Consider the following 25,279-nt stretch of genomic DNA (forward strand, 5'->3'; position numbering starts at 1 on the left):
GCCGGGATCCATGGCCTGACATCTGTGATTAGAGCCAGAAAGGCCCTCAGAGACCTTCTGGTGCCAACCTTTAGTTTCTGGACAAGGCATCTGACGCCCAGAATGGTCAAGTGGCCACAGTTCTCTCAGCTGGTCAGTCACAGAGCTAGTGCCAGCACCTAGGCAGGGGGACCTCCACTGTACCCAACCCCACCTGGTTCTCCCACCCCTGCTTATTTATGTGATAGATGTGGCCCCCATGGGTCTGAGCAAGTCTGGGCTCCCCCACAGCCAGTGCCAGATGGCAGCAGTTAGCACTGGCCTCCCTGGCCTGCTGCCCTGACCAGGCACCACTCTTTTGCGCTTGGTGGGCACTGTACCTCCATCCGGCTGGGCTCTGCCCACATGCCCCTACAAGCTGCTCATGTCCAGGGGGAAACACTGCCCATCAGTGGTGCCAGGCCAGGTCTTTCCTCACCTGTAGACTGAGGGGAAGGGGCTAATGGTGGCAAGGTCTTTCCTCACCTGTGGACTGAGGGGAAGGGGCTAATGGTGGCCAGGTCTTTCCTCACCTGTGGACTGAGGGGAAGGGGCTGATGGTGGCCAGGTCTTTCCTCACCTGTGGACTGAGGGGAAGGGGCTAAGGATGCCAGAGAGCAAAAGGAAGGAAGGTACAGGAAGCTGACACAGTGGGAGGTCCAGCGCTGGCTACCTAGGGTGCCTGAAGTTCACCATCACTGGATGCAGGCTTTAGGTATGTAAGTGAGCCAGTCTAGTTGAGGTAGGATGAGGCCCTGGCTGTGCCTTGCTGGGTGGCCCTTGGCCTTGTGCTTTCAGGGTGGTGCCTGCTCTGTCCCAGGAGACTCAGACTGGGCCCCAGGCCTCCCTTGGCTGGTCCTGTGGTGCATCAGCACCTGGGCCCGGTGCTGGGTGGGATGGGCCTGCCACTAGGGTGGACAGAACATGGTGGTCTCCCCCAAAGTGGTGGAATCACCTCCTCCCATGGGGCATCCATCCCCAGCAGCTGTCTACACAGCACTGAGTGGGAATCCATGCCCGTCGGGCCTTGAAGGCAGGATGGATGGACAGCCAAACCTCACTGTCTCTTTTGGCTGGCTCCCTGGTGTGGGCCCGAGCGGATCAGCAGTAGCTGTACTGGGACATGACTGAGTTTTGCCTGGCTCGAAGAGCACAGAGTGCTGGCAACCCCACCGTCGGGGGCTCAGGCTCCTAGCAGGAGCCTCAGGGTCTGCCCTGAGGCTTTCAGCAAGCACCTCAGTTCCTCACAGGAACCTAATGAGGTCCCCCAGGCTTAGTGCAGGTGCCAGCACAAATCTGGCCCATCCACAGTGTCACATGTGGTGGGCTTCCATCGCCCACCCTCCACTCCAGGTCTCCGTCCACGGTTTTTCTCCTCTGGGAGAAAAATCCATGGGTTTTCTCGTCTGGGATTCTGTCACTGCAGCCCCTTCCCCTCCCTTTCTCCTTTTCTTAGGTTCTTCTTGGGTGCTCCACCCTGGCCCTCTTCTTTTCCTGCCCCTGTACCTAGACCTGCCCTGAAGTAGGGGATTGAGGAGCAACCCCTTCCTCTCCCTTCCCCAGACCCAGAGCTTGGACCCTTAGCTCTGTGGGGCCGCTGGGGCCTGCTCAGGGCTCCATCAGCCTTAGGCCAGCCCTGAGATGCTGATTGAAGATGAAGGTGATAAAGTGGGTGTCACTCGTTTGTCTAGCCTGATTTATTAGCAGTGTTTGGAGTATAATTATTCTATAGTAAAATATCTATGAGAGAGTATTATCCCAATTGGTGTGGCTCCTGGGTCTAATTGCTCCCACTCAGGCCTGTCAACAGCGGTGCAGCAGTCACTTCCTTTGAGAACTGGGAGGGAGAGTCTGTGAGGAGCAAGTAAACATATGGCCACAGTGACTCATGCCTCCTGAAGGGCTGAGGGAGGGGCCAGGAGACATGCTGACCTATGTCCTGCCCCCAACCTGGGGCATCCCTGGGACCACCAGCATTTTCCTGCTCAGTCCAGGGAGCCTGGAAGTGGAAGCACAAGAACTGCAGGCAGTCCACAGAAGCTGAGTCCAAATCCCACATAGACAACCCTGAGCAGAGACAGGCTTCCTCCAACTAGGGACAGCTGCACCAGGTGACTGTGGATATGTGCAGAGGTGAGATCCTGTGAGCCCAGGGCTTTGGTCAGGGAAGAGGGGCTTCCTAAGGCTCCACAACAGAGGAAAGGGCATGGGTGACCAGGCTAGGAGCAGCTCCCTCAACTCGCACCCCCCTGAGGCTCTAGCTGAATGGGCACCTGCCTTAATGCTAGGAGCTGGCTGTAGGCTGGGACTTCTGTGCCACATGTTCTCCTCTGGGCCCCAGGGCAGGAATGAGCCTGCCTCCCACCTCCCTCCACCCTGTCACCACTCTATTGATTAAGCATATACTATGCGCCTTTACTAGCTACATACTTTATTTTGAAACCTTTTAATAACCCTAAGGAAGAGGTCATTATTTTTCCTATGTTCATTTTTCCCCAATTAAATCAATTAAATTGTGTGCAAATATTTAGGAAAAGTAATATGTGCACATGGTAAAAAATTTCTAACAAGGCAATAATTATTCAGTGTAAGGAAGTTTTCTTCCTACAAACCCAGGTCCCCTCCCCAAAGGCAGCCAGACTGGAAACCAGCCTGAGAAATGTGAAGTGACCTGCCCAAGGTCACAGGGTAGTAAAGCTGGAGTTTGAATTCAGGACTAGCTGGTCTCTGAGTCATGAAAGTTTCACTTTGTCAGACAGATTCTTGCCCAGTGTGTCAAAAGAGGCTGCGTTCTCTTGAAAAGCTGGAATCTCCTTGATGGGAGGCTTTCCTTCCTGGTGAGGTTGAACTTGGAGATCACATAGAGTAGGCTCAAGCCCTTGCTGCACCACAAAACAGCTGTACACCTTGGGCAGCCTTTTAATCTCAATCGCTCATTCCTTCGAAGGATGGTCTTGACCTCATCAGGTTGTTTTGAAAGAGCCATCATAGCTTGTGGCTTCATATGTAAGAGCCGACTCTCATCAGGTGAAGCAAGAAGGTAGTGTTGCTAGTGCAGCTCATGAGTGATCGGCTGGGCTTGTTCCAAAGGGGCAGCCCTGTTTGCTTTGAGTAGGCCCCAGATCACCCAGAGATTTTCAGATCATCTTGCTTGACCAGGGGCTCAGCCATCTGACAGACTGGTCCAATGTGCAGGCCTGAGCTTTACTCCCAGCCTTACCACCTGCTAGTGTGAAAAGTTGGGCAGGCTGTGAGACTTCCATGGTAAGTGGGAATTTTCACAGTGCTGCACCAGGGTTAGATGAAGGTGAGATGGGGGATTGCACATAAGGTTCTCACATCAGTGCTTGTCTCCTACTGCATCCTTATTGTTTTATCATTATTCATGTTTAAGCTCTTAGAGTCAAAATAATAATGCCTGGAGCGTGGGTCCACTCTTTTCCCTGGGACTCCATTATTTCTCTTTGAAGCACAGGAGCCAATCCCCCTGGTCCCTATCAGGAGCCACCCAGTGTTGGTTGAAGAGGAGGGGTAAGAGTCAGGCAGACTCATGGGTGTGGTTATCCAGTGCAGGGGCCAGAGAAGTGCCCTGTGCTCTTCTTTCCCCACCGTGCTTGGCTAACTAAAAATTCCTGGGCATATCACAGCTACCGGTCAGCTTCCTGGTCATGTCTGTATTCAAAGAAGTTTCTGGGAGATCAGAGAATCTTGAAAAGGTAAAATCTAGTCTCTTAGGCAGAATCTCCACTACCATGGTGAGCCAGCACCCAGCCTTTGCTCTGTGATTCGGGGCAAGGCCAGCACATTACTCCTCAAGCACAGTTAGCCTTCTTAGAACCTGGGCTTGGGCCTCTGAACTATCTCAGTTCATCACGAAGGGATACCCTGGCACTATACCTATGTGCTGAGTGAGCACTTTCCACTGGGGAGGCTTAAGGCATATAGGCCTTCTGAGCCCATTTCCCATAAAGGCATCCTTCATTCATATATTCAGATGTTTACTGAGTTCCTTTGTTTGTGCCAGGCACTGGGCATACAACAAGATAGACAAAGTTCTTATCTTCGTAGGGGAGGTTGGTAGTGAACAGTAAATTAGACACTTTGTAATATGGTCTAGAAAGAAAATAACAGCATGATGTAAATATGTGATGCTGAGGACAGTTATTGGAAAACAGAAGATGCTAATTTCCAAGCCTCTCCAGACTGTGTTTTTATTTCCTGTGCTCTTTATCACTGGCTCACACTGGAAGGTAGTCAGGTACCCTACCAGTTGTGGCTTAACTCATTAATATTACGTAGAGCAAACTAGGGCCCATGGGCCAAACCTAAGCAACTGCTCTTGCCCCAAATCTAATAATCTTAAACAAGCTTATTTTCTCTGGATTCTTCTTTCAGCTGCTTCGATCAAACACAATTTAATTAACTTACTATTGGTAAATGGCTTTCCTTGCTTGGCTGACAAATGAGCCACCCGGAAACCTACTTTGGTTGCAGCCTCATTCTCATTTTTTATTGTTTTGCGTATCTGCTATGATGAAATATACTGTTTTAAGTTTTCTCTTTTTTGACGTTGTTTTTCTGTGAGTTGGGAATATTGTGATGTCAGTGTATCTCGTATTCTGTTAACACAACTAATAACAAACACAGTACTTTGCCATGTAATTTGATAAAATAATAATCCATACCCACTGAGCCTTAAAAGTGTGACATTTGAAGTCCACTTTTCTTGTTTTCATGTGATGGATACGCACCAGTAATAAAACAATAAATAAATAAAATGTGTCACTGGGTGAGGTACTGCAAGTTATAACTATGTTACCACCATCTGTAGTTTACTGAGCACCTCATCAGGTCTCAGACCCAAGTACTCAACTCTGCCACTGTGACACAAAGGCAGCCATAGACAATATGTAAACAAATGGGCATGACTGTGTTCCCATAAAACCTTTTGTTGTGAACATTGGAATTGAAATTTTATATAGTTTTCACATGTAACAAAATAATATTCTTTTGATATTCTCCAACCCATTAGAAAATATAAAAACCCTTTTTAGCTCACAGGCCATACAAAAACTTCGCAGGAAAAATTTGACCCTTTGGCTACAGTTGTCCAGCCCCTGATATAAATGGTTAATAGGGCTCTTGAAATAGAATGAGCATCCTGCAAGGAAAATCCTAATAATTATCTGCAGCTGAAAGCATTAAACTCTCTCAGCGTCCTTAGGAATTAGGCCGCCCGCTGCCTCTGGTGCTAACACTGGGATGCATATACTACTTTATGTGCTGTGTTTTTTATTCTTGGATACATTTGATTTTTTCACATAAGTCCACATGTACTTCTATAAGAGTGTGACTTGTAATAAAGGGTTAATGAAGAAAAAAAGAAGAAGAGGAGGGAGCTTAGATTGGTAGAGACATCCAGAGGTCTCACCTGAGCGGGAGAAGAAAAGACATGAAAGTGTTCTAAATGGCTAATCTTTCTGGGGAGAGGGTTTAGGAAAGACTACTAGAACATATGGTGTTAAGGAAAATAGCTGGTATCCTGTTTCAAAGTAAAAATATAGAAATATGTGCAAGATTTTGAGTACAGAGAAAGGGAAAGAAACTGTAAGAATGCAATGACAATGTAATAGCACTTTCACATTCACGGAGGAGAAACTGGAATGAATTTGATTAAACCAATAAAAATAAGGAAAAAAGAACAATGTTAATAAATAATAATAATAACAGAAGGAACAACATTAAGTATTAGTCATTACACTAAATGTGAATGGCCAAATTCTATTTAAATGCTGAGGCTGAGAGATTGGGTTAAAGTGCAAAATCTAGTTATATGCTGTTTATAAGAAATATACTTAAAGTGGAAAGCAAAGGTTAAGAATAAGAAGATGGGCAAAAAGTATGAATGGTAGTATTAAATTCAGACAAGGTGAAATTTAAGACTAAAAATACTGACAAAGGTAAAGAAGGACATCATGTAACGACAAAAGGCTCAGTTATAAGCTTGTACACACCAAACATAAAAACAAAACAGTGGAAACCTAAGGACAGCTTGATAAAAAATAGAATTATAATGATAGGGTGGCACTTCAGAGTCCATATTTTAAAATCAGGCCTACTAGACATAAGGACAAAGAGGCAGAATATAATCAATAAGCTTGATTTTTAGATAAATGTAAACTCTTACACTTCTTTAATAGAGTATACACTTTTTTTTCTATGCCTATGGAACATTTACAAAAACTGAATATTCAGCAGTTGACATTAAACAAATATTTGTAGAACATCTACTGTGTGTTGTCTTAAGGGCTAGGGATGTAACAGTGAATGAAAAAAGACAAAAATCTCTGCCCACATGGAACTTAGATTATAGTTGTATTTGTGGCCACAGAGAAAAAAACCCTAATAGATTTTAAAAAGTAAAATCATGAACCACTAAAATTAGAAATAGAGCAGTTATATGTAGATATAGGCAGATATGGAGAGAGAGAGAGATACAAGGTGTGCGTATGCCTGTGTGTGTGTTCATTCTTTCACATATTCTAGGCTTGGGAATTAACAAGCAGTAAATTGCTCCTCATTTGGTTAAGGCTGTTTCTCATACTATCATAGAATGTTGAGTCTCTTAGTAATAACATTTTTCTCTTTTTCAGTGTTCTTTCAATCTTTTGATTACTTTGCAGAGAAAGCTTTAGATTTGTTCAAAGGTATCTTGAACACTCCTCTATTACATCTAACCTGCTTTTTAACAAATAGAAAACAAGGCCAAGATTCCAGAGCCTTATAGGAGCAATAGTATGTAACTAGGATTATTCTTTGGGTTTTTTTTTTTTTTTGTATTGTATGTACTTTTACCATTAGCTTCCTCTGTTTATGGCTAGTGACTCTTTTCTTTAGGGTACTATATAAAGTCTCCTTTCTAGGCAGATGTAAAGAAAAATATTAGGTAAATAGTAGGTCAGGTATGCAAAGATCTAGCAAAAATGATGTGGGGTGAAGGATGTATAAAAGCTGAGGCTGGAACCACTGGGCCATGTCCCCAGGAGGTCACTTGCATCTCAGCCACATGCAGATTCAGACCAGCTGCTCCTCCTCTGGTGATCCAAAGCCTCATGGAAAACTGGGTCTTTCTAGTCAAGGACAGAGACTCATGCCTGCATCAGAGGAATATGCAAAGGGCTAGGAGAGGAAACAAGGAACTCTGCCAAGGTGGGAGGAAGTAGGCTGGTGAGGGAAAAGCACAAAGTGGTGACCTTTTAAGTGTATCTTGTAAGACTGCAAGGTTCACTGCTCAGACACTAGGGACCGTGGGGGGAAACAGGAAGGTGGAGGAGGGGCATTCCAGGTCCAGGGACTGCTTCTGTAAAGCATAGAGGCCAAGCAATGCCTGGCCCTGGGCATTTGGGAGGGCAGGAGCAAGGAGCTTAAAGAGACAGGCAGGACCAGCCATCGAAGCTAGGCCCTTCACCCTGCAGGGGGAGTGATGCAGGTTGGGGGCTATGGGGGGTGTTCTAGGTCACCTATGCTAGAGAAATCCTTGGAGCAGGGCCAGCCCGGGCAGCCTGGAAAGGGGAGGCTCAGCCTCTCTCACCTACCCTTCTGTATCCTAGTCTCGCCCTGAGGCTCTGGGCACCTGGTCTGTCTGGAGCTGCAGAGCTCAATGGTCTGGCAGCCACTCACCCTATGGAGCCAGGCTTCTCCACTAGCAACAATCACGACTTCTCAGGACTGTGTGAACATGAAGGAGGTGGGGCAGGTGAGGGTCTGGTGCTTAGGACAGTGAGTGCTCTGCAATACCTGCTGGCTTCCACAGCAGACTTCTCACTGTTACCACGCCCCAGGATGCCCTCCTCACCTCCCCAAGGTACCACCTTCTCAGGGGTCTCACCACAGCCCTCCCTACACCTGGCAGCGTGCACAGCTCCACCCCAGTAATTTTCTGCAAAACAAATGGGGTCCTGCCAGCTCTTACTCAGAAATCTGTTTTAGGTCTACACCACCTGCAGGACAAAGACAATACCCAACCTTAGCATGTTAGCTGGCTGGCAGTTGGGTCCCAGGGCATGGCAGGTATATGTGCTATATGTAACGTGCTGAGTACTCCACCTGGCACAGAATGGGTCCTGAGTAAACAGTGGGTATTATCGGTACTATTTATTTGGACTTTCCTCTGGAAATGCAGATGCCTGGGTTCCCAGCTAGGGTGATAGCAGACACTGTCCCCCTCCCACAGCGGTGGGGTAAGGCCAGGTGTGCCAGCCATCCTGGGTCTGGCAACCACTGGCGCCGGTCAGGGAAGGCCTTAGGGCTGGGCCACAGGAGCTGGCAGCATCGGCCCAACCAAGTGTAAACACGCAGATGCCATCAGGAGCACTCGCCAGCTTTGAAGTCTGAAGTGGCGCTGCCTCCTGGCTCCTGGCTCTGCCCCACTCCACTGCCGACGGCTTGTTAAATGTGCCCAGGGCACCAGGGAGCGTGCTGGCCTGGGGTGCAGGCTGGCTTATGACCTGCCTCTGGCACAACTTGGGCCCATCATTCTGAGCAGGGATGGTCTGGCAGGCTTGGTGGGCCCTAGCGGATCAGCTGCAGGGCCCCTTGCCCTTGCCAGAAGCCATGCTGTGGTCTAGCTGGCCACTCAACCTGTTCTGTTGGCCCTCAGCCCCCTGAGGTTGGCCCTCAACCCCCTGGGTCCCTGCCAGAGGGTTGAAGGCCACATTGGCTCCCAGCCTACTTGAGAAAACAGAGGTTCCCCTGAAACAGAGGTTGAGAAGCTCTTTTCCCAGGGAGATGATCAAATGGCTGCCCTCGTATTCTGGTCCCAACCCAAATCCTCAGCCTTTCTTCTGACTTCCAGTGTCAGAGTGTGATAACTAAGCATCGTGCTTGGCTGCTGGAGTGCTTGTTCACCTCCCCTTGAAAATTGCTTTTTTGCCCGTATAGAGACACAGGAGCAGGACAACTTGACATGCTGGAAAGAGCCAGTTCTAGAAACTGATGGACTGAGCTGGGCACAAGCTCAGTGTGGCTGTGGGCAACTCACTCTCCCCCAGAACCTGTTTCTTCTTTAAGAGCTGGTCAGGCATTGATGAGACCTGGGCTACTTTAGGGCCTCTGCTCTTCCCAACACACCAGACCGTGGCCTGCACTGAGGAGGAGGCACTATCCGTGGGGAAAGTTTTCTGATGATACTGGAATAACACCATCATCCTAGGGCCCCTTCCAGAATTTGTCAATCCTGGTGGCTTTCAAGTGGCTTAGAAGAGTTAACACCTCATTTTTAAGGGACTCATCCATAATCAGGCAGCCTCTGAGTTCTTCCCCTTCCTCATTGGATCCAAGGACTGCTGGCTTCTGTCTTCCGAGAGGACTTTGCTGGTGGGGCGGGTAAGAGGGAGAGAAGCAGAGAGCTGTGGGCAGCTTCAAGCATGTGGTTGGTGTTGAGTACATGTTCTGTTCTTCTGGCTTCTCGGGCAGATTAGATAACTGGATCTTGTGATTTCTGAGCATCTGAGATCTCCTGCACCAAATGCTGTCTTATTCTTCAGCTTGTCCCACAATTTGACATCCACTAATTGAGATTCTTTCCTCTGGGTCATCATTCTCTGTCAAGTCTTAGGTGTTATCATCAACATCAACACCCCGATCCTAACAATAGCCTTTTTCAAGGAAGAAACTGAGTTTCAGAGAAATCCCTTGCTCAAGGTCGTAGAGCTGTAAGAGGCAGAGTCAGAAGTCAGGCCTCCCAAGCCATTCCTGTCCTGCGCACGTGGTTCTCCTCACTGCATACCTGGAGTCGGCACAGGCCTCCATTTCATGGCAGGTTTTCCTGCCTTCCTTCATATCACTTCTACAATTTGAATTAGAATGGTCACTTCACAGGTTGGGCAATTCCCAATCCTCATCATGGGAGCCAAGCCCTGAAAGAGAAAGACACACACATGTAATGACATAATTATGTGCACCGGCAGCCAAGTCCCTGCTCAAAGGCCAGGGACAATGGGGACTCACCTGGCGTGTAAGCAAACACCTGGACTTCCATGTGCACAGTGACTGCTCCTTAGGAGCTCAGTCCCTCCAGTGACTGAAGGCTAATAAATAGAGCAAATTATTCATGCAGACAGTGAGAATCCCCACTTAGCGCCATTGTTGTAACTGTGCTGACCTGGATTCAGCATTGTTCCCTAGAAGCAAGGCCTACTGAGCAGATCCCACATGCATTGCCTTTGGTTTGATGTCACAATGATTGATTTCAAAATGAAAACCCTCCAACTGTTCTCTGAAGGTCTTTCCTTATTGGATGTGCTTGTGTCTGATCTCTGAGGTCTCTCTCCTTTAGCTGGAAGAGTCTATAATTTGGTGAAGAACCCAACCATAACACACGCATGCACACACCTTCTAGTGATGGACAGGACAGACCAAAGCCATGTTCCCCCGTCCTCACCTCCTGACCCCCAGGACAGATCATGACCCCTGGTCTTCCTGAAGTTCTCCAGAGATGTAGGCCTCACAGCATCCTGTAGGAAGGGCTGTCTCCCTCTTTCTAGCCAGACTTCCTTCTGATTAAATGAGGTTTCATGCAGCTGACAATCACTGAGTCCTCGCCCCCAGTACACACAGTGGTAGTTTCTGGAGGTATAGGTTTTGGAGATGCAAAAATGTGGTCAGCCCAGCTTCTGCCTTCCAGGACTGCCTTCCTCCCCTCCCCGCATCCAGCTGGTGAGGCTGGTATAGATAAGCCACTGCTGTGCTGAGAGACAGGCACACAGGCTTCTCTGTAGCCAATTCCCAGTGCAACCCTCTGTCCGATTCTGAGGCCAGCAGTCTCTTGGAGGGGGCCTTCCATTAGTCAGCGATGTCTTCTCAGATCTGCAGGTGGCGGCCGTTGAGTCTAGGCCCTACATCTGCTGCCCCTGTAGTTCTGTGTGGTGTGTCTGAGGGAGTCCTAAGGGAGGGAGAGTACTCTGCCCAGGGATGGGGCAGGCAGAGGCCAGACCAAAAACAACTGTTTACAAGTACTCCCCTGCACCCTTTTAAACCTCCAGCAACTCTGTTTCCCCATATTATAGATGAAGATGCCTGCACCCACAGAGGTTAGGCCTCTGGCCAGAGTCCCTAGGCACCCAGACTTGGGATTTGAATGCAGGTGGTCTGGCTCCAGAGTCCAGGTTCTAACCTGTGGTGCTAGCAGTGCCGTGCCTTTTCTCTTCTGTTGTCTCCAGTGTGCCCATTTTTTTTCCAGTTATGGAGACCTGTACGGTAAATCCTCACTTAACATTGTCACTAGCTTCTTGGAAACCATGAGTTTAAGGGAAAGGATGTATAACAAAACCAGTTTATTTTTTTCATTAATGTTATAACAAAATAACTTTGATATATATTCAAATAACTTGGAATAAAGCAACATTATTTAAGGGCCTGCTGTGCATTATTTTGTTTAAAGTAACAGTTTCTAAGAACTTTCGATGACATGAAGTAAAGACTTGCTTTACTGGAAATTGACTATTTGGATTTCATGGGAAGGGCAGTTTGCCTCTTGGCCCCTATAACCATAGGTGGGGAAAGTTTAGCCTTCCTCCAACAGCAGTGTAGTCCTTCTCAGTGCGGCAGGGGCTGACTGGGCTGGAACATCTTCTTGTGACAGTGACGTGTTTGGGCCCTACTATAAGTGCTGCATCTTGAGGGCCAGGATCTGCCCTCTTTCCCTCCTCTCCTCCTCCCTTCCAAATAACCTGGGAGGAGCTGGGGTCCCTGAACTTGGGGATTGTCTTCTGCAGTGACTTGGGGTTTCCCACAGCTGGGACTGGCAGGGATGGGGCTGCCCAGTATCCCTGGGCCAGATTTCTAGGCCCATTTGTGTCCAGCCAGTCATGGCATGGCTCTGGTGAGCCAAAGGGTGGAGAAAGTCGTCTGGGCCCATTTGCTGCTGTGACATCTCCCGGCAGACAGAGCCTAGCCCTTCCTGCGGCAGGAAAAGCACCATCCTCTGGATCTAGATAGTCTGAGGTGGAATGGGGCATTGCCACACTCACTACCTGCATGACTTTGAGCAAATCATTTCACTTTACTGAGCCTCCTGTTCCTGTCAGCGCTTTCCTAAAGATTAAATAATGATATGGGGGCACCTCACCTATGACATGGCTGACTTTTCTCTGCTTCCCCAGCCTCCCCTCCCCTGGGGCGGCCATGCCCAGAGTGCCAGTGTCCTCTGTGGGACCGACACAAATGCAAAGATCCACCCAGCTGCTGTGAAATGACAGTGTGGGGCCACTAGCAGGCAGTCTTGCCAGCACTCTCGAGACCACACGGGGTTCCTGACTGTGCAGACGTCCAGCTCCTGCCCTCACAGTGCCTCCCCCAACAAATGGAATTGCAGACATAGAAGTTTGCAGGAGAGTATGCTTCACCCACTCAGCACTATTGTGTCTTCTAGCCAAGCCATAAAACAAGAGAGCAGGAGCGACAGAGACACTCCCTTTGAACTTGAAATCCTTTCTAAACTGCCACTCCAGCCCCAGAGGCCCTCCTCAGAAGGTCAGAAAAAGCCCACTCACTCCTTACCTTATCCCGGATGCTTAAAACAATATTGTGGGAATGTAGGTCAGTGAACCGAGCTGCACCACACACCAGCAGGATTCCGGGGGCCAACCAGCCTGTGCACTGGCCCACTAGGTCAGATGAGAACATAAACAAGGAACGCTGGGAGCCCTCAGCTTCCCCTGGCCCTAGTCTTTTGTTTATGTAGCACTTAAACTAACTTTGGGGTCGTCTCTGTCTGGCATGAAAGCCCTGGAGCTTTTTGAAGTTCCCCTGAAGTTAATAAAATTAGTCTGCCCTCATTGCAAGACCCTGGCTTGGGGAAAGATGGATCCTCTGCTGTCTTTGTGGCATTTAGCTTTTTAAAGTTAATATTTTATAACCAAAAGAAAGGAGGGGGCAGGGGAGAAGATGTAGTAAACGTCTTCTGGAAGGCTAATAGGTAGCATGCCTGCCATCCCAGGCTCTGATTACCCTGGAGCCAGGCCTCTAGGCCCACTGGGAGGCTGAGCAGTGGGCCTGCTGTGTTTAGCATGAGGGAACCAGCACTGGGGACTGTCACTGTGCCAGCACAGTGATCTGTCACTGTGTTCTCCCAGGTAGACAGGAGGAAACTAGCCCAGGCTGGGCTATTGGCTCACTCTCAGATGAATCGTGTCTCCCAAAGACATATCCTTGGGATAGCCACTTGAGTAATGTATTTCTACCCCCCGGTGTCTTCTTCTTGATGTCATGCATGGGACTAGTGCAGTTGGCCTCCTCACACTCAGTGAGCGCCCATTCACCAAGCCTGTGGTGGGTCGGGGCCACGTGAGGTACATGGAACCCTTTCCTCGCAGAACTCTCAGTCTGAGGAGGGAGACAGACAGGTCAGCTGTCAGGGATAAGACATAGTTGCCAGGCTCTCAGAACAGAGGGGTCTTGGCCTCAGTCCTGGGGGCCAAGGGGAGAGGCGGTGCCTGCAATGTCGGGGAAGCTGTCTGAAGGAGGAAATGCCCAAGGTGGGCCTTAGGTGGGAGTAGAGTCCCCAGTGGACAAGCTGGGACTAGCATTACAGGAGCGCCACACAGGCAGGGAGGGAGGCATAACAGAGGGATATGAGGACCAGGGGGTGATAAATATGTCCATTAGCTTGATCATGATGATGGTTTCACAGGCATGTATATGTATACACAAATTTAGACTTATCCAATTATTTACTTTTAATATGTTCATGTTATTGTATATCAGTTATAGCTGAATGAAGCTGTTAAAAAAAAAAAAAAAAAGCCTACAGGCATGAGTGAGCCTTGCCAATGTACCAACAACTACCGCCATGTATTCTTTCAACATTTACTCACACATTCAAGGAATAGATAGTAAGCGCCTGTTTCATGTGCAGGGAAGGTAGCTGTGGAGGAGAGGGACATATTTCTGCCTGGAGCTTATGCTCTGGTTGGAAGCAATAAACAAGTAAACAGATAAGATCAATGGCATAACGTCAGGTGGCGATCTGTGCTCTGAAGAGAGGGCAGGATGAAGATTGGAGAGGAGTGGGGGCTGGAGTATAGGAAGAGGGAGCCATGGGCCACAGGGGACGCTGTAGGCACCAGGCCTTGATTTGAGCCTGCTCTGGGCCGGGTGCTGCTGGGCACCAGGGGCTGCACAGAGATGAGGCACTCATAGGATCTGTCGCTGAGAAGTGCAAAGGCTGTGGGCTGTGGGGTGGAGGGAGAATTCTGTTATGTTCCTCTAGCACATGTGATTGTTCACAGCTACAGGCCTGTTTCATGGTAGGCTCTTGTAGGAGTAAAACAAGAATATTAATATCGACTTATTGAGAACTTTCTGCTCTGCTAAGGACACCTGCCTGTATTATCCCTTTGGTCCTGGTGGGGCCTCTTACAAGCTCTTTCTCTGAGAAAGTTGTAAGCTCTTAGTCCAGGGACTGTGCCTTTTTTGTTTCTTGGCCACTGCAATGCTGGAGGGCAGGTCTTATATCTCAGTCAGATGTAACCCCAGGGCCTAGCTATGCAGAGGCCCGAGTAGTAGCTCTCTGGGGTGACCACAATGCATGAGAACCAATGAAAGCTGCCTGGGTGGGAACGGGGGGTTGCAATTGTCACCCTTGCTGGACCAGAGGCCATCAAAGGAAAATGTTCTGTCTTTGGAGATGTCAGGAGAGGATGGGAGGTCTGCCTGGTGTGGGTAGAAGAAATGCACTTCTTGGTTTGTTTTTACATTTTTAAATTCTATTAATTTATTTGTGAATAGGTGATGCATTCATGTATTTCAGTAGTCAAAGATAGAAAAGGTATATGGTGAAAAGTCCCCAGGCACCCTGCTCCCTTTCCTGGAGACATCAGTTTCTCCTGATTACTTCTGTGTATGCACCCCTGCCCTGCCCCCATCCATACACAGCCTGCAACATGCCCTATGCCTCGCACTCTGCTTTTTAACGTGAAACACAATACTCTAGGAGTTTTTGTATCTGTCCGTACATGATGCCTGCTCTTCTCTGTGGTCACATCGTCACCTCTGGCGGCTGTGCTCCACTTGTTGAACTCAGGCTGGACTTCTAAGTCATTGTCAACTTTTGCTGCTGTAAACACTGCTGCAGTGAGTGACCTTGGGTGGATCTCCTATCCTGACATCTTCTCCAGCAAGCACATCAGTGGGTTGCATTCCTAGAAGTGAAATTGATGGTGCAGATTGTATGTGCATTGCTCATTTCCATAGCAGCTGTCAGACTGGTGGGCTTTTCTTATCATGGGGCCCAAGTTTGCTACTGGAGGCAGGATCTACAGAGCAGGGGTGGGGTGAGGAGCTGGGCGGGGCAGGCAAGGCCACCTGGCCATACTGCCATCCCAAAAGCGGTACCTGGGCTGGAGCTGCCAGAGACTCAGAAGGGAGGGAGTGACACTACCAGTTGCTGATCGAGCCTGATCCAAACCTCCCCATGGCTTTCCATCCTCACGGGATCAACCTTGAGCCCTGGAGTTATGTAGAGGACAGTAACATGTCAATATAAAATCAGGAGTGGGTAAAGGTGTTCCCTGTAAAATTCTTCAACTTTGCTGTATGTTTGAAAATTTTCGTAATTTTTACTGTATTATGAAATACAACAGAATTGTACTGGGAGAAGGTTCAGGATGAACATAGCCCATGGTGAAATCAGGGCTACACCAAGCTGACTTTTTCACAGACATGTGTGTCCCTCCTCTCAGCCTGGGCACCCACAAAGAGACAGCAGTGGCCAACGTGGCCAGCAGGAGATACGAGCTCTGCAAAGGCCTGGCCATGGCCAACAGGGGCTAGGGGAAACAAGCAATTCTGCCTGGACTGAGGGAGGGCGTCATGGAGGAAAGGAGGTAGGGCTGTGGAGGAAAAGTGGGCCAGGCCAAGACGGGCTTCCAGGCACAGCTAGAGTGAGCAAAAGTAAAGCCTCGGGCCAACGTGCATAGGGGTGTGTGCAGCGGGTGGAAGACAAAGGCCAGGCTTTCCAGGGCTCCTGTGGGAGGGGAAACTGGAATGAGGAGGCCAGTTCTAGAAGGCCTTGGATGAAGGCTCAGGAGTGGCCTGGGTGACTGTGACAGCTTCAAGGAGAGTGCTGCTGGCTATCTAGGCAGGTGCCCTGGGGACAGGCTGGGTCATTGTGGCCCCCTGGGGGTGGGGGGGCCTGCAACAGGGGCTTGAATTCAAAGCTACTTCTACCCCCGTGCTCTGTGACCTTGGATAGATGACAGAACTGTGCCATGCCTCCATTTCCTCATCTGTAAAGTGCCGCCACAGAGCTGCTGTGGGGACTGAGGTGCTCTCTGTGGAAAGTGCTCACAGCGTGCCAGTTTTGAAGGGCCTGTTGTTACAGTGGCAGTTGCCAGTCCCAGGTTTCTGCCCTGCTCCCATGCATTTCGTTATCTGTTAGGTGGGCTCATTGCCCTGCTACCCCCAGGGTTCCTAGAGCAGGCAGCAGCCAGCCATGCCCAGGGCCCGGGAGAGCTGGGGCTAGGCACACAGTCACAGCTCTTTCAGTGTGCACCACTAATGCCCTCTGTCTGTGGCTGGGTGTGTGGGGACAGGTGATGGATGACTACAGTGTGATCGGCCGCTCCCTGTTTAAAAAGGAGACCAACATCCAGCTCTTCGTGGGGCTCAAGGTGCACCTGTCCACTGGAGAACTGGGCATCATCGACAGTGCCTTCGGCCAGAGTGGCAAGTTCAAGATCCACATCCCAGGTAAGTGCAGCCACTTCCTCCCAGTTTAGGGACACCGTGCGGGGCACAGAGAGATGGCAGAGGCAGTGCCAAGGCGGCGCTCCTCAGCTCAGGTTCCTAATCCTGCCTTTACCGAGACACGGGGTGACTTGGCCTGCATGGCGGCATGGCCTCTGGCTGGGAAGCCAGTATGGGTTCTGAGAAGAGCCTGGATGTGGAGTGAAGATCTGGTCTGAGCAGGGTCAAGATTGGAGTCTGAGTTCCCACTGCACCATTTACCATCTGAGGGGGCCTTGGGCCTGCTCCTCGGTTTCTCTGTGGAGGCAGGAATAAGATTGAGCTTACAGGCAGTTTGGAGGAGAGCAGTTGAGGGAGACCGCTGGGAGCCTGGCATACCATCCTGGCACCCGGTAGGGTTTCCAGGGATGTGAATTGTCACCCTCCTTTGCCCAGCACAGACCCCCAGACTCAGCACTGCCCACTGAGTTTGTGCTGGGGCCTGTCCATGGGCTGGGTCAGAGGGTGTGTGTTTGCTGCTGGAGAGCCCTTGGATTTTGTCAGTGAACTCATCCTTCAATCACTTGTGCATTTATTCAGCCTACAATGCATCGTGTTCTTCTGTGTCACAGGCATTGTGCTTGGTGCTGGGGATATGGAGCTTACAGTTGTAGGAAGGTACAAACAATAAACATACTAAAGAAATCCCTGTCAGATGGCGGTAGGCACCGCATAGAAAGATAAAGCAGGGACGGGATGGAATTGCTGAGCATGCTGCTTTGGATAGGGTGATCAGGGAAGGACAGAGGGAGGGAAGGAGCCACATGGGTAGTCAGGGAGAGCATGCCACAGCAAGGGGAAAGTGAAGGCAGAGGCCCTGGGGTGACAGTGAGCTCCAAGTGCATTTGCAGGTCAGTTGTTTGGCAGAAGTGCACTGAGCAGAGAGGTGTGCAGGACACAGGCCAGGGCTCATACTGTGCACCAGGAGCCATGGGAAGAACTGAAGCCTGTGTTCCTACGAATGCGCCATGAGCCACTACCTTTTTTTAGAGACAGTCTCACTCTGTCTCTGGAATAGAATGCAGTGATGCAATCAAGGCTCACTAAAGCCTTGACCTCCCAGTCTCAAACCATCCTCCTGCTTCAGCCTCCTGAATAGCTGGGACTCAGTTGTGTGCCACCACCCCCAGCTCCCCACTATCCTTTATCCCCTATACAATTGTACCAGATACAACTAACCCAGTACAATTCTGTTGTATTTCATAATACAGTAAAAATTACGAAAATTTTCAAACATACAGCAAAGTTGAAGAATTTTACAGGGAACACCTTTACCCACTCCTGATTTTATATTGACATGTTACTGTCCTCTACATAACTCCAGGGCTCAAGGTTGATCCCGTGAGGATGGAAAGCCATGGGGAGGTTTGGATCAGGGGAGCAACCAAGGTTGGTTTATGGCATTTTGTGTCAGATCTCCTAGAGAGAAGGTAGTGCCGTGGCTCCCGCTGGAAAACAGAGACCCGAGCTGCCTCGGTGCTCACAGGTGGCATGATCACCCTTCCCTCTCCTGACAGCCTTGCCAGGGAACCCTTTCCTTCCAAAATCCTTCCACTGCCCAAAGATAGCATCTGCCTTCTCATGAGCAAGGACAGTGGTCACAGAGGCTGTGCTTCTCCAGGGCACTTTACTCCCTGTTTGCAGCCCCTAAGGCCTCTGTCAAGGTGGGGCTGGGGCAGGGGAGGCAGAGGTACCCAGCCATGGGAGGCCTCCAGCGGTGAAGCTCTAAAATTCTGTCCTGTCCTCCCCACTGCTCCACAGTGGCTGTGCGTTCTCACCTCAGCCAAACAGGAGTCTTTGTGCATCCCTTCAGTTTGGTTGTGGGTTGTCCTCAGAAACTGGAGCCCACAGGGCCCCTCTCTGGACTCCAGGGCGCATGCAGGGGGCATGAGCCAGACAGGCCAGCATCCAGACCTCAGTCCCCGAAGGCCTCGTGTCTGCCCCGGCTATTGTGAGCTTTCTGGGAGGGAGGGATCCCGGGATTCCTTCAGCTGGGTCGGGGGCCATACTGCAGAGCACTCATCCTTCCCCTAAACAGCTCTGAGGCCCTGCTGGACCAGGCGGAGGGAAGAGCTCATGGTCTCCTCCTCTGGAGACTGCTAGGATCATGCTGACCTCCTGAGCTCTCTTCCTGTAGCCCAAGGCAAAGTAAGAGCTGGGTATTCCCAGGGCAGGCAAGAACCAAGAGTCGTCTTGTTTGGGGTGCTGGGGTGGGAGTGAAGGGACCTCTTGGGGTGCTGGGGTGGGAATGGAGGGAGCCTCTCGGGGTGCTGGGGTGGGAGTGGAGGGAGCCTCTCGGGGTGCTGGGGTGGCAGTGGAGGGAGCCTCTCGGGGTGCTGGGGTGGGAGTGGAGGGAGCCTCTTGGGGTGGGGTGGGAGTGGAGGGAGCCTCTTGGGGTGCTGGGGTGGGAATGGAGGGAGAAGGGGTGTAGGGACACTGCCTCAGTCCACTGTAGTTCACATTCCTTCATCGGGTCAATGTTGACGTTTTAGTCTGCCTGCTTCCTGTTTGTGACTTTTAAGCTTTTTATTAAATATCACTGGTCAGATTCCTCCATCCCACCCACCACCTTCCATCCCTCCCGCCCCCACTCCCTGCTGATTCCTCCCTTTTAACCTTTTTGAAGTGCCTTAATTGTGAAAGAATCTTCAGGAAGCCTGAGCCATCCAGTGCCAGGTGAAGGGAGAGAGAGTGCATTGCTAGCTGTAGCCTGGACATGCAGGGTGGGGAAGCCCGGGTTTTGGTGCCAGGCAAGGTAAGGCTCCCGGCCTACAGTTCGTGGAGAGGGCTGGGTTTAAATGCACCTCATGGGCCTCACTGCGGGCTCTACAGGGCATCCAGGCTGGGAAAGGCAGAATGAAGAGTCCCCTGAGTTTCCTCCCATCAGCCTCTCACCTTGGGTTGCAAGGTCAGATGCCAGCAAGGCCAAGCAGGTGTTGAAGAGGCCAGGTGGCAAGTGATAGGGAGTGGTGGGGACTGTGGTGACCTGGAGAGCTGCTGTGTGGGTCCTGCCAACTCTTCACTACATGGGAATGTAGGCCTGGGGTCTCATTTTATCTAATTTTATTTTTATGTAATATCTCCTGATTAAAAACTACAACTGTCTGTACTAAGCAAAGCATGCCTTTGGCCTGGTTTGACCCCTAGCGACTCATAACTCCTGTTTGAATTTTAGAAAGGACACTTGGCCCTCAGGTTCATGAGGTGAAGCCGAACCATAATATGCAAACAGTATGTTTTAAGGAGCCACAGACTCTTGCCTCAGAGACAAGGGTCCTGACGCTAGGGCTGTTGACTCCCAGAATGTATTATGGGAAATCAGAGGGCTGGGGAACGGCCCCATCCTTCCTGATACCCAAGGAGCCTTCCCAGAGAGTCCTGGGGGATCTCAAGATTGGAAAGCCCCATATTTATGAAACATCTTCCTTCAAAGACCTTGCCATTTGCAGAATTGTACTTCCTGGGAGGAGAGAAGGCCTGGCAAGATGCCAGTAGGAGCCTACTGGGGAGTTGTGCTGGTGGAGAGAGAATAGTTGGAGGAAGGAGCTGGACATGGAGGAGGTTCCTGTCCATGTCATAGCATCACTTGTAAATCCCAAGGGTCGCAGGGTGGAGTGGGTCTTGTTATCTCCATCTCACAGGTGGGAGCCGGGTAGCGGAGAGCCTGAGGGCTTTGCCCACGGTCGGTCTGTGTCACCCCGCCCCTCTCCATCAGCTCTGTTCATGCCCCTAGAGAGCGGTCATGTCTTCAAAGAGTTTGGAGCTGGGAGGCCCATGTGGTGCTTGGAGAAGCACTGTGCCTGGGAGGCTGCGCTCCTAAAGCTCATCTTGGCAAGCCATCTGTCCCATTGCTGCCACCCTCCCCTCTGCCTCAGTGTGCCAGGCATCAGCACTCACTCACAGAGGCAGGCTGGATAGGGGGTGGGACAACAGCTTCCACAGCCCCTCCTGTTCCCACTTTGCAGGGAGAAAAGAACACCTCAATGACTCCCAACTAGAGAAGAATCATGTGAGAAGCTGAATAGACAGACTTGTTCCTAATGACAGCTCTGAGTCACTGGGCATTTACTCCAGGACAGAAAAGGGTACACATGTGCCCATGATCTTATCTCCTGAAACAATGCTCTGTAAATCTAAAATCTCCCAGGGCTGTTGTTTTGTGTACCTGCCAAGATGTGGCAAGCTTTTTGAATGGCCCAAATTCATGATAAGTGGCCCCTCTCCCACAGGGTGCTCCTGAACCGGCTGATTTGGGACAGTTCATGTGTGTGTCTGCTTTAGCACTGGGGGCACGTGGAGCTTAAAGCCTTGTTACTGGAAAGCCCCAGGCCCCTATCACCACTCGCGTGCACGTGTGTCACTGATTCTCACCAGGTAACCACTGACCATGAAACAGAGCTGCAAGTGCTTACCTCATACTAGCCAGAGAGCCATGATTGAGAACATAGCCCACTCAAGGCCACAGCCGTGGCCTCATCCTAGCAGTGGATGCTGCCCATGTGCCAGGAGCTCAAAAGTGTGCTCACGTCTCAGGCGCTTGGTCTTGTGAGTAGCTGGAATTCTCATTCAAACCCTAAAATAGAGATCTTACTTTCGGTGATCTTTAATAACCTTTTGATTATTACAAATCACAAATTAATGTATTCCAGATGAGAAAAAGAAAAAAAATTTGTAGAACTATACTTACAGGTAAGACCCCAGAAGGAGCTTCTGTTTACTGATTATCAGGGGGAGCCAGCACTCAGGAGGAGGAGAAACAGTAAGCCCCCAAAATGTGGGCTATGATGTCTACATGGCAGTCAGGCTGCCCATGGTACAGCTAAGGAGACTGGGGCTGGCAGGATGGGCAGTGCAGTTGTTGGTGTTCCCATTGCAACAAGCGCCACGTTTCACTGCACAAGCAGACCATTTCAAACCGCTCTGCTGTGTGCCAGGGTGAGGATAGTCTGTGCCCAGTGAGGTGTGAAGCCACAGAGGTGGGCACTCAGCGCAAGAAAGCCAGAACAAAGCAGACACTTGGGCAAAGGTAGGAAACATCCGCACTGAGATTTGAACCCAGAGCACCTCAACTACTCTGCTCGAGACTCCCCACACCATGGTGCCTTATAGGCAAGGCTAGGGGTGAGGCACTGAAGTGCAGCTCCCTTCCTCAGTGTGTGTGGGAGAAGGGAAGGGTTGGTCATTCAGCTCAGCGGGCCCTTGGACAGAGGGCCTGAAATGACTACTGTGTGGCCCCTGGGGAGAGGAAGTCAGGAAAGCCACTGCTGCTCACCTCTGAAGGGGGTCCTGAGGAGGGCTCCTGGGCCATCCTGCCTCCAGCGCTGCCCCTGTACCCACCCCCAGGGCTGCAGGGGCTTTGACTCTGAATTATGCCCATCAGTGTGCCATGCAGAAGGGGATGGATTTACATGGGATAGGAAGTGTTGCTTGCATGAATGAATAAATGAAGGAGTTTGGTGGAATAGACTGGACTGGAATGAACAAATGAAGTACCCAGGCTCACGAGGGCCACTCAGCTCTGTTTTCTGCAGCCTCACAGTGGAGGCCAAACAGCCTGGTGCTTTATGTGCCACAGGCTTCCCCAGAACCTCAGCAATGAGGGCAGATATCAATCTCATCAGACTCCCTCAAAAGCTGCTGCCTAGGAACAGAGCTTGGGGGAGGGCTCGAGTTTCTTGGTCTTTAAAACAAGGGGGCCAGGCACAGTGGCTCACCTCTGTAATCTCAGCACTCTGGGAGGCCGAGGCAAGAGAATTGCTTGAAGCCAGGAGTTTAAGACCAGCCTGGGCAGCAAAGCGAGACCCCATCCCTACAAAAAAGTAAATAAATTAATCCAGGGTTTGCCAGTCGATTAAGCTCGGCAAACCTAGTTGAGACTTAGGGCTCAGGCTGGGGATACTGAGATCCTTCTCAGAGTCCTGTCCCAGGGTGCTTTCCCTGTGGGACAGGCAGAGACATGAGCAGCCATTCGCAGTGCGCATGGCAAGTGGCCACTGGGACATGTGGCCGAGAATGGGGGAAAGTGGCCATCCTGAGGGGAGAGCCAGAGCAAGCTTCCTGGAAGAGAAGCCTTCTGAGCAGAAGGGCGAGCAGTGAGCAGAAGGCTGTATAGAGAGCTAGAATCAGATGTGTGATATTCGCTAGAACCCTGTGCCCAGTGGTCGGTCCAGCCTCATGACCAGGGTCAGGAAAAGGCCAGGACAGTGGAAAGGCCATGGTATGGGGAGTCAGGAACCTGGCCCTGGTACCTGCACTGAGCTCCAGTTCCTTCACCTATACAGTGGGCATGTGAATTCTCAGGCTGCCCCTCCAGGGCCTCTTCCAGCCTCATTCATCTCCTGCTGACTCTGCCAGTGCTCAAGCACCTCCTCTGTGGAGTGCCCCTGACCCCCAGGCCCTGCAGCACTGTTGTGGGGGTGCACTGGCAGGAAGCAGGGGCTGGGAAGGCCAGGAGCACCTCCCAAACCCTGGCCCAGAGCTGCCATTTAGTCTAGCCCTCCACAGCCTGCATGGCAGCATGGCCCCATCCCACAGGTGAGGAAACAGGCCGTTTGCTCACAGCTACACTGTTAGTAAGTGAATGGGCCAAGAGTTCTCTGTCTGCCCCAGGGAGACCAAGCAGAGGGGTCAGCAGGAGTAAGTGGGCACAGCATACCTGCTGTTGAGGGCAGTGCCAGCCCTGCCAGCTGGCTCTGCTCTCTTAGCCCTGCAGCCCTCTCCCAGGACTCTGGGGTTCCAGCTGGTAGCCCGTGGCCCCTGTGCTGAATCAGGTGTCTCAGGGCTCAGCATGGTATCCCATCCCATCCTCCTCTGTCCCTCATCATAGTGTATTGAGCCCTCTGTGTACAGACCTGTCTAGGTACTGGAGGGGGTCAAAGGTAAAACAGCCTGAGTGGGGAGGGGGCTCCCTGAGTGATGGAGAGCACTGGGCCAACACCCAGTGGGACAGCACTCCTGAGAACCACTCTCTGGTTTAGGAGAGGGGACGGGCCAGACGAGGCCAGGGTTGCAGGGGCCTCTGGGCCAGTTACCTGGAGGGTCTCCTGGGGCATCCCAGGCTCCCTTCTGATTGGGACCAGCCACTTTCCACTCTGCGCTTCAACTTCTTTAGTGCTAACCCAGAGCTAGTCATTCAGATTTCCAGGAAGGCTGAAAATGTAATCATAGAATCCCTGGAGAGGACTGCCTATAGTGTCTGACTTGTGGCAGGGGCTCCCTAAGTGGTGGCTGGAATTGTTCTGTGTGCACCCACCCCTCACCTGCCGGCCCTTCCTCTTGGTGGGGTAGCTCACATATCCACTGAGGGCCCTACGTTATCCTCCCACCCATGCACTGTCCCCACCACAGAGCACTGGGGAACGATGCCTGTAGGAGCGCAAGTGCTGCATTCACGCCAGGCTGCTTCACGGGAGATTAACCAGCCACCTTTCAAGCAGGGATTGGCTGTGCCACCAGGACCCCTCCAATTTATTGACCCTGGAAAGCACTTTACATTTGGTCAAAAACAAGAATTATACCTTTCCCTCCTGATTGAAAACAGAAGCCAAATTGTAGAGGCATCCCCCAGATGCCCCGCTTTGCCTGAGCTGGTGGATGGCCAACGTCTCTCCTGGGACCAGTACAAAGCAGAGCAGCAAGTGCTTCAGCTCAGCCCAGAAACTGACGCGCCTCTCTGCTGACCAGGCAACAGATCGTCAGGGGCTCTCAGACCCAGGTTCACGAGGTGGCAGATTTGTCAGGGCCTAAGTCCCAGAAGCTCTATTTGCTAGAAATATGGGTCATTTAGTATGGACTGGGCCGGGCCTGCAGGAGTTGGGGACACACCCCTTCAGTGGTTTTGGGGGACCAGTGTGTTGGTGAGGTCCCAGAAGTAACTCTAGGAATAGAAACTCTGGTTCTAAGAAATGGCCAGGGACATTGGTCCATATGGGCTGGCAACCAGAAGGAATGGAATTGGCCTGGGTGACTTGTAGCATGAGGGCCTATAGCCATCCCGGGGGTAGCAGGCAGGGCCTGAAGCTGGGACAATGTCAGCAGTACAACCAGCTGCTGCCCCTGAGCCCATGCCCTGTGCCAGGCAGCACGCCCTTGTGTAGTCTGACTACTCAATCCTGCCAGCAGCCGAGGGAAGCCAGGCTGTCATCACCCCAGTTCTGCAGAGAAGGAAATCAGACCAACCCCAGTGCCCTGGCAGCCAGCCCTGAGGGCACAGAGGAGGAGAAGGAGCTGGGGTCCTGATTTTCAAGGTCAGAGACAGGAGGGCTCTGGCCTCGCACAGTCACCCTGACTTTAGCTAACTCTTCTTTACCAAGCACTGACTCTTGTGTGTGGCAAGTGTTTTCCTGGTATCAGACGTAGTGTTAGGTTCTGGGCACATGGCTCAAACAAGACACAGTCCCTGCACCCTGGGAATTCACAGCTGATCACTCCTCTGTTCAACAGCGTGCTTTTGAGCCCCTGTTATGTGTCATCCTTG

The 25,279-nt window shown here is 50.9% G+C and overlaps 1 protein-coding gene across 6 annotated transcripts in view; it reads left to right on the forward strand.

Annotated features, from left to right (window-relative positions):
• EEFSEC (eukaryotic elongation factor, selenocysteine-tRNA specific) overlaps nucleotides 1-25,279 on the forward strand; it is a 256,589-nt gene that overhangs the window by 190,828 nt on the left and 40,482 nt on the right. For 4 of the 6 annotated variants that reach the window (XM_003906909.2, XM_009181369.4, XM_009181367.4 and 1 more), the window contains one exon: nucleotides 16,611-16,767. The exons of 1 other annotated variant lie outside the window; for it this stretch is intronic. In XM_003906909.2, coding sequence (XP_003906958.1) covers nucleotides 16,611-16,767 — 157 coding nt within the window. The remainder of the gene's footprint in view (nucleotides 1-16,610; nucleotides 16,768-25,279) is intronic. One more of the 6 variants, XM_009181368.4, reaches the window with a different exon arrangement.

The sequence above is a fragment of the Papio anubis genome, chromosome 2 (genome assembly GCF_008728515.1).
Source record: "Papio anubis isolate 15944 chromosome 2, Panubis1.0, whole genome shotgun sequence".
Taxonomy (NCBI): Eukaryota; Metazoa; Chordata; class Mammalia; order Primates; family Cercopithecidae; genus Papio; species Papio anubis.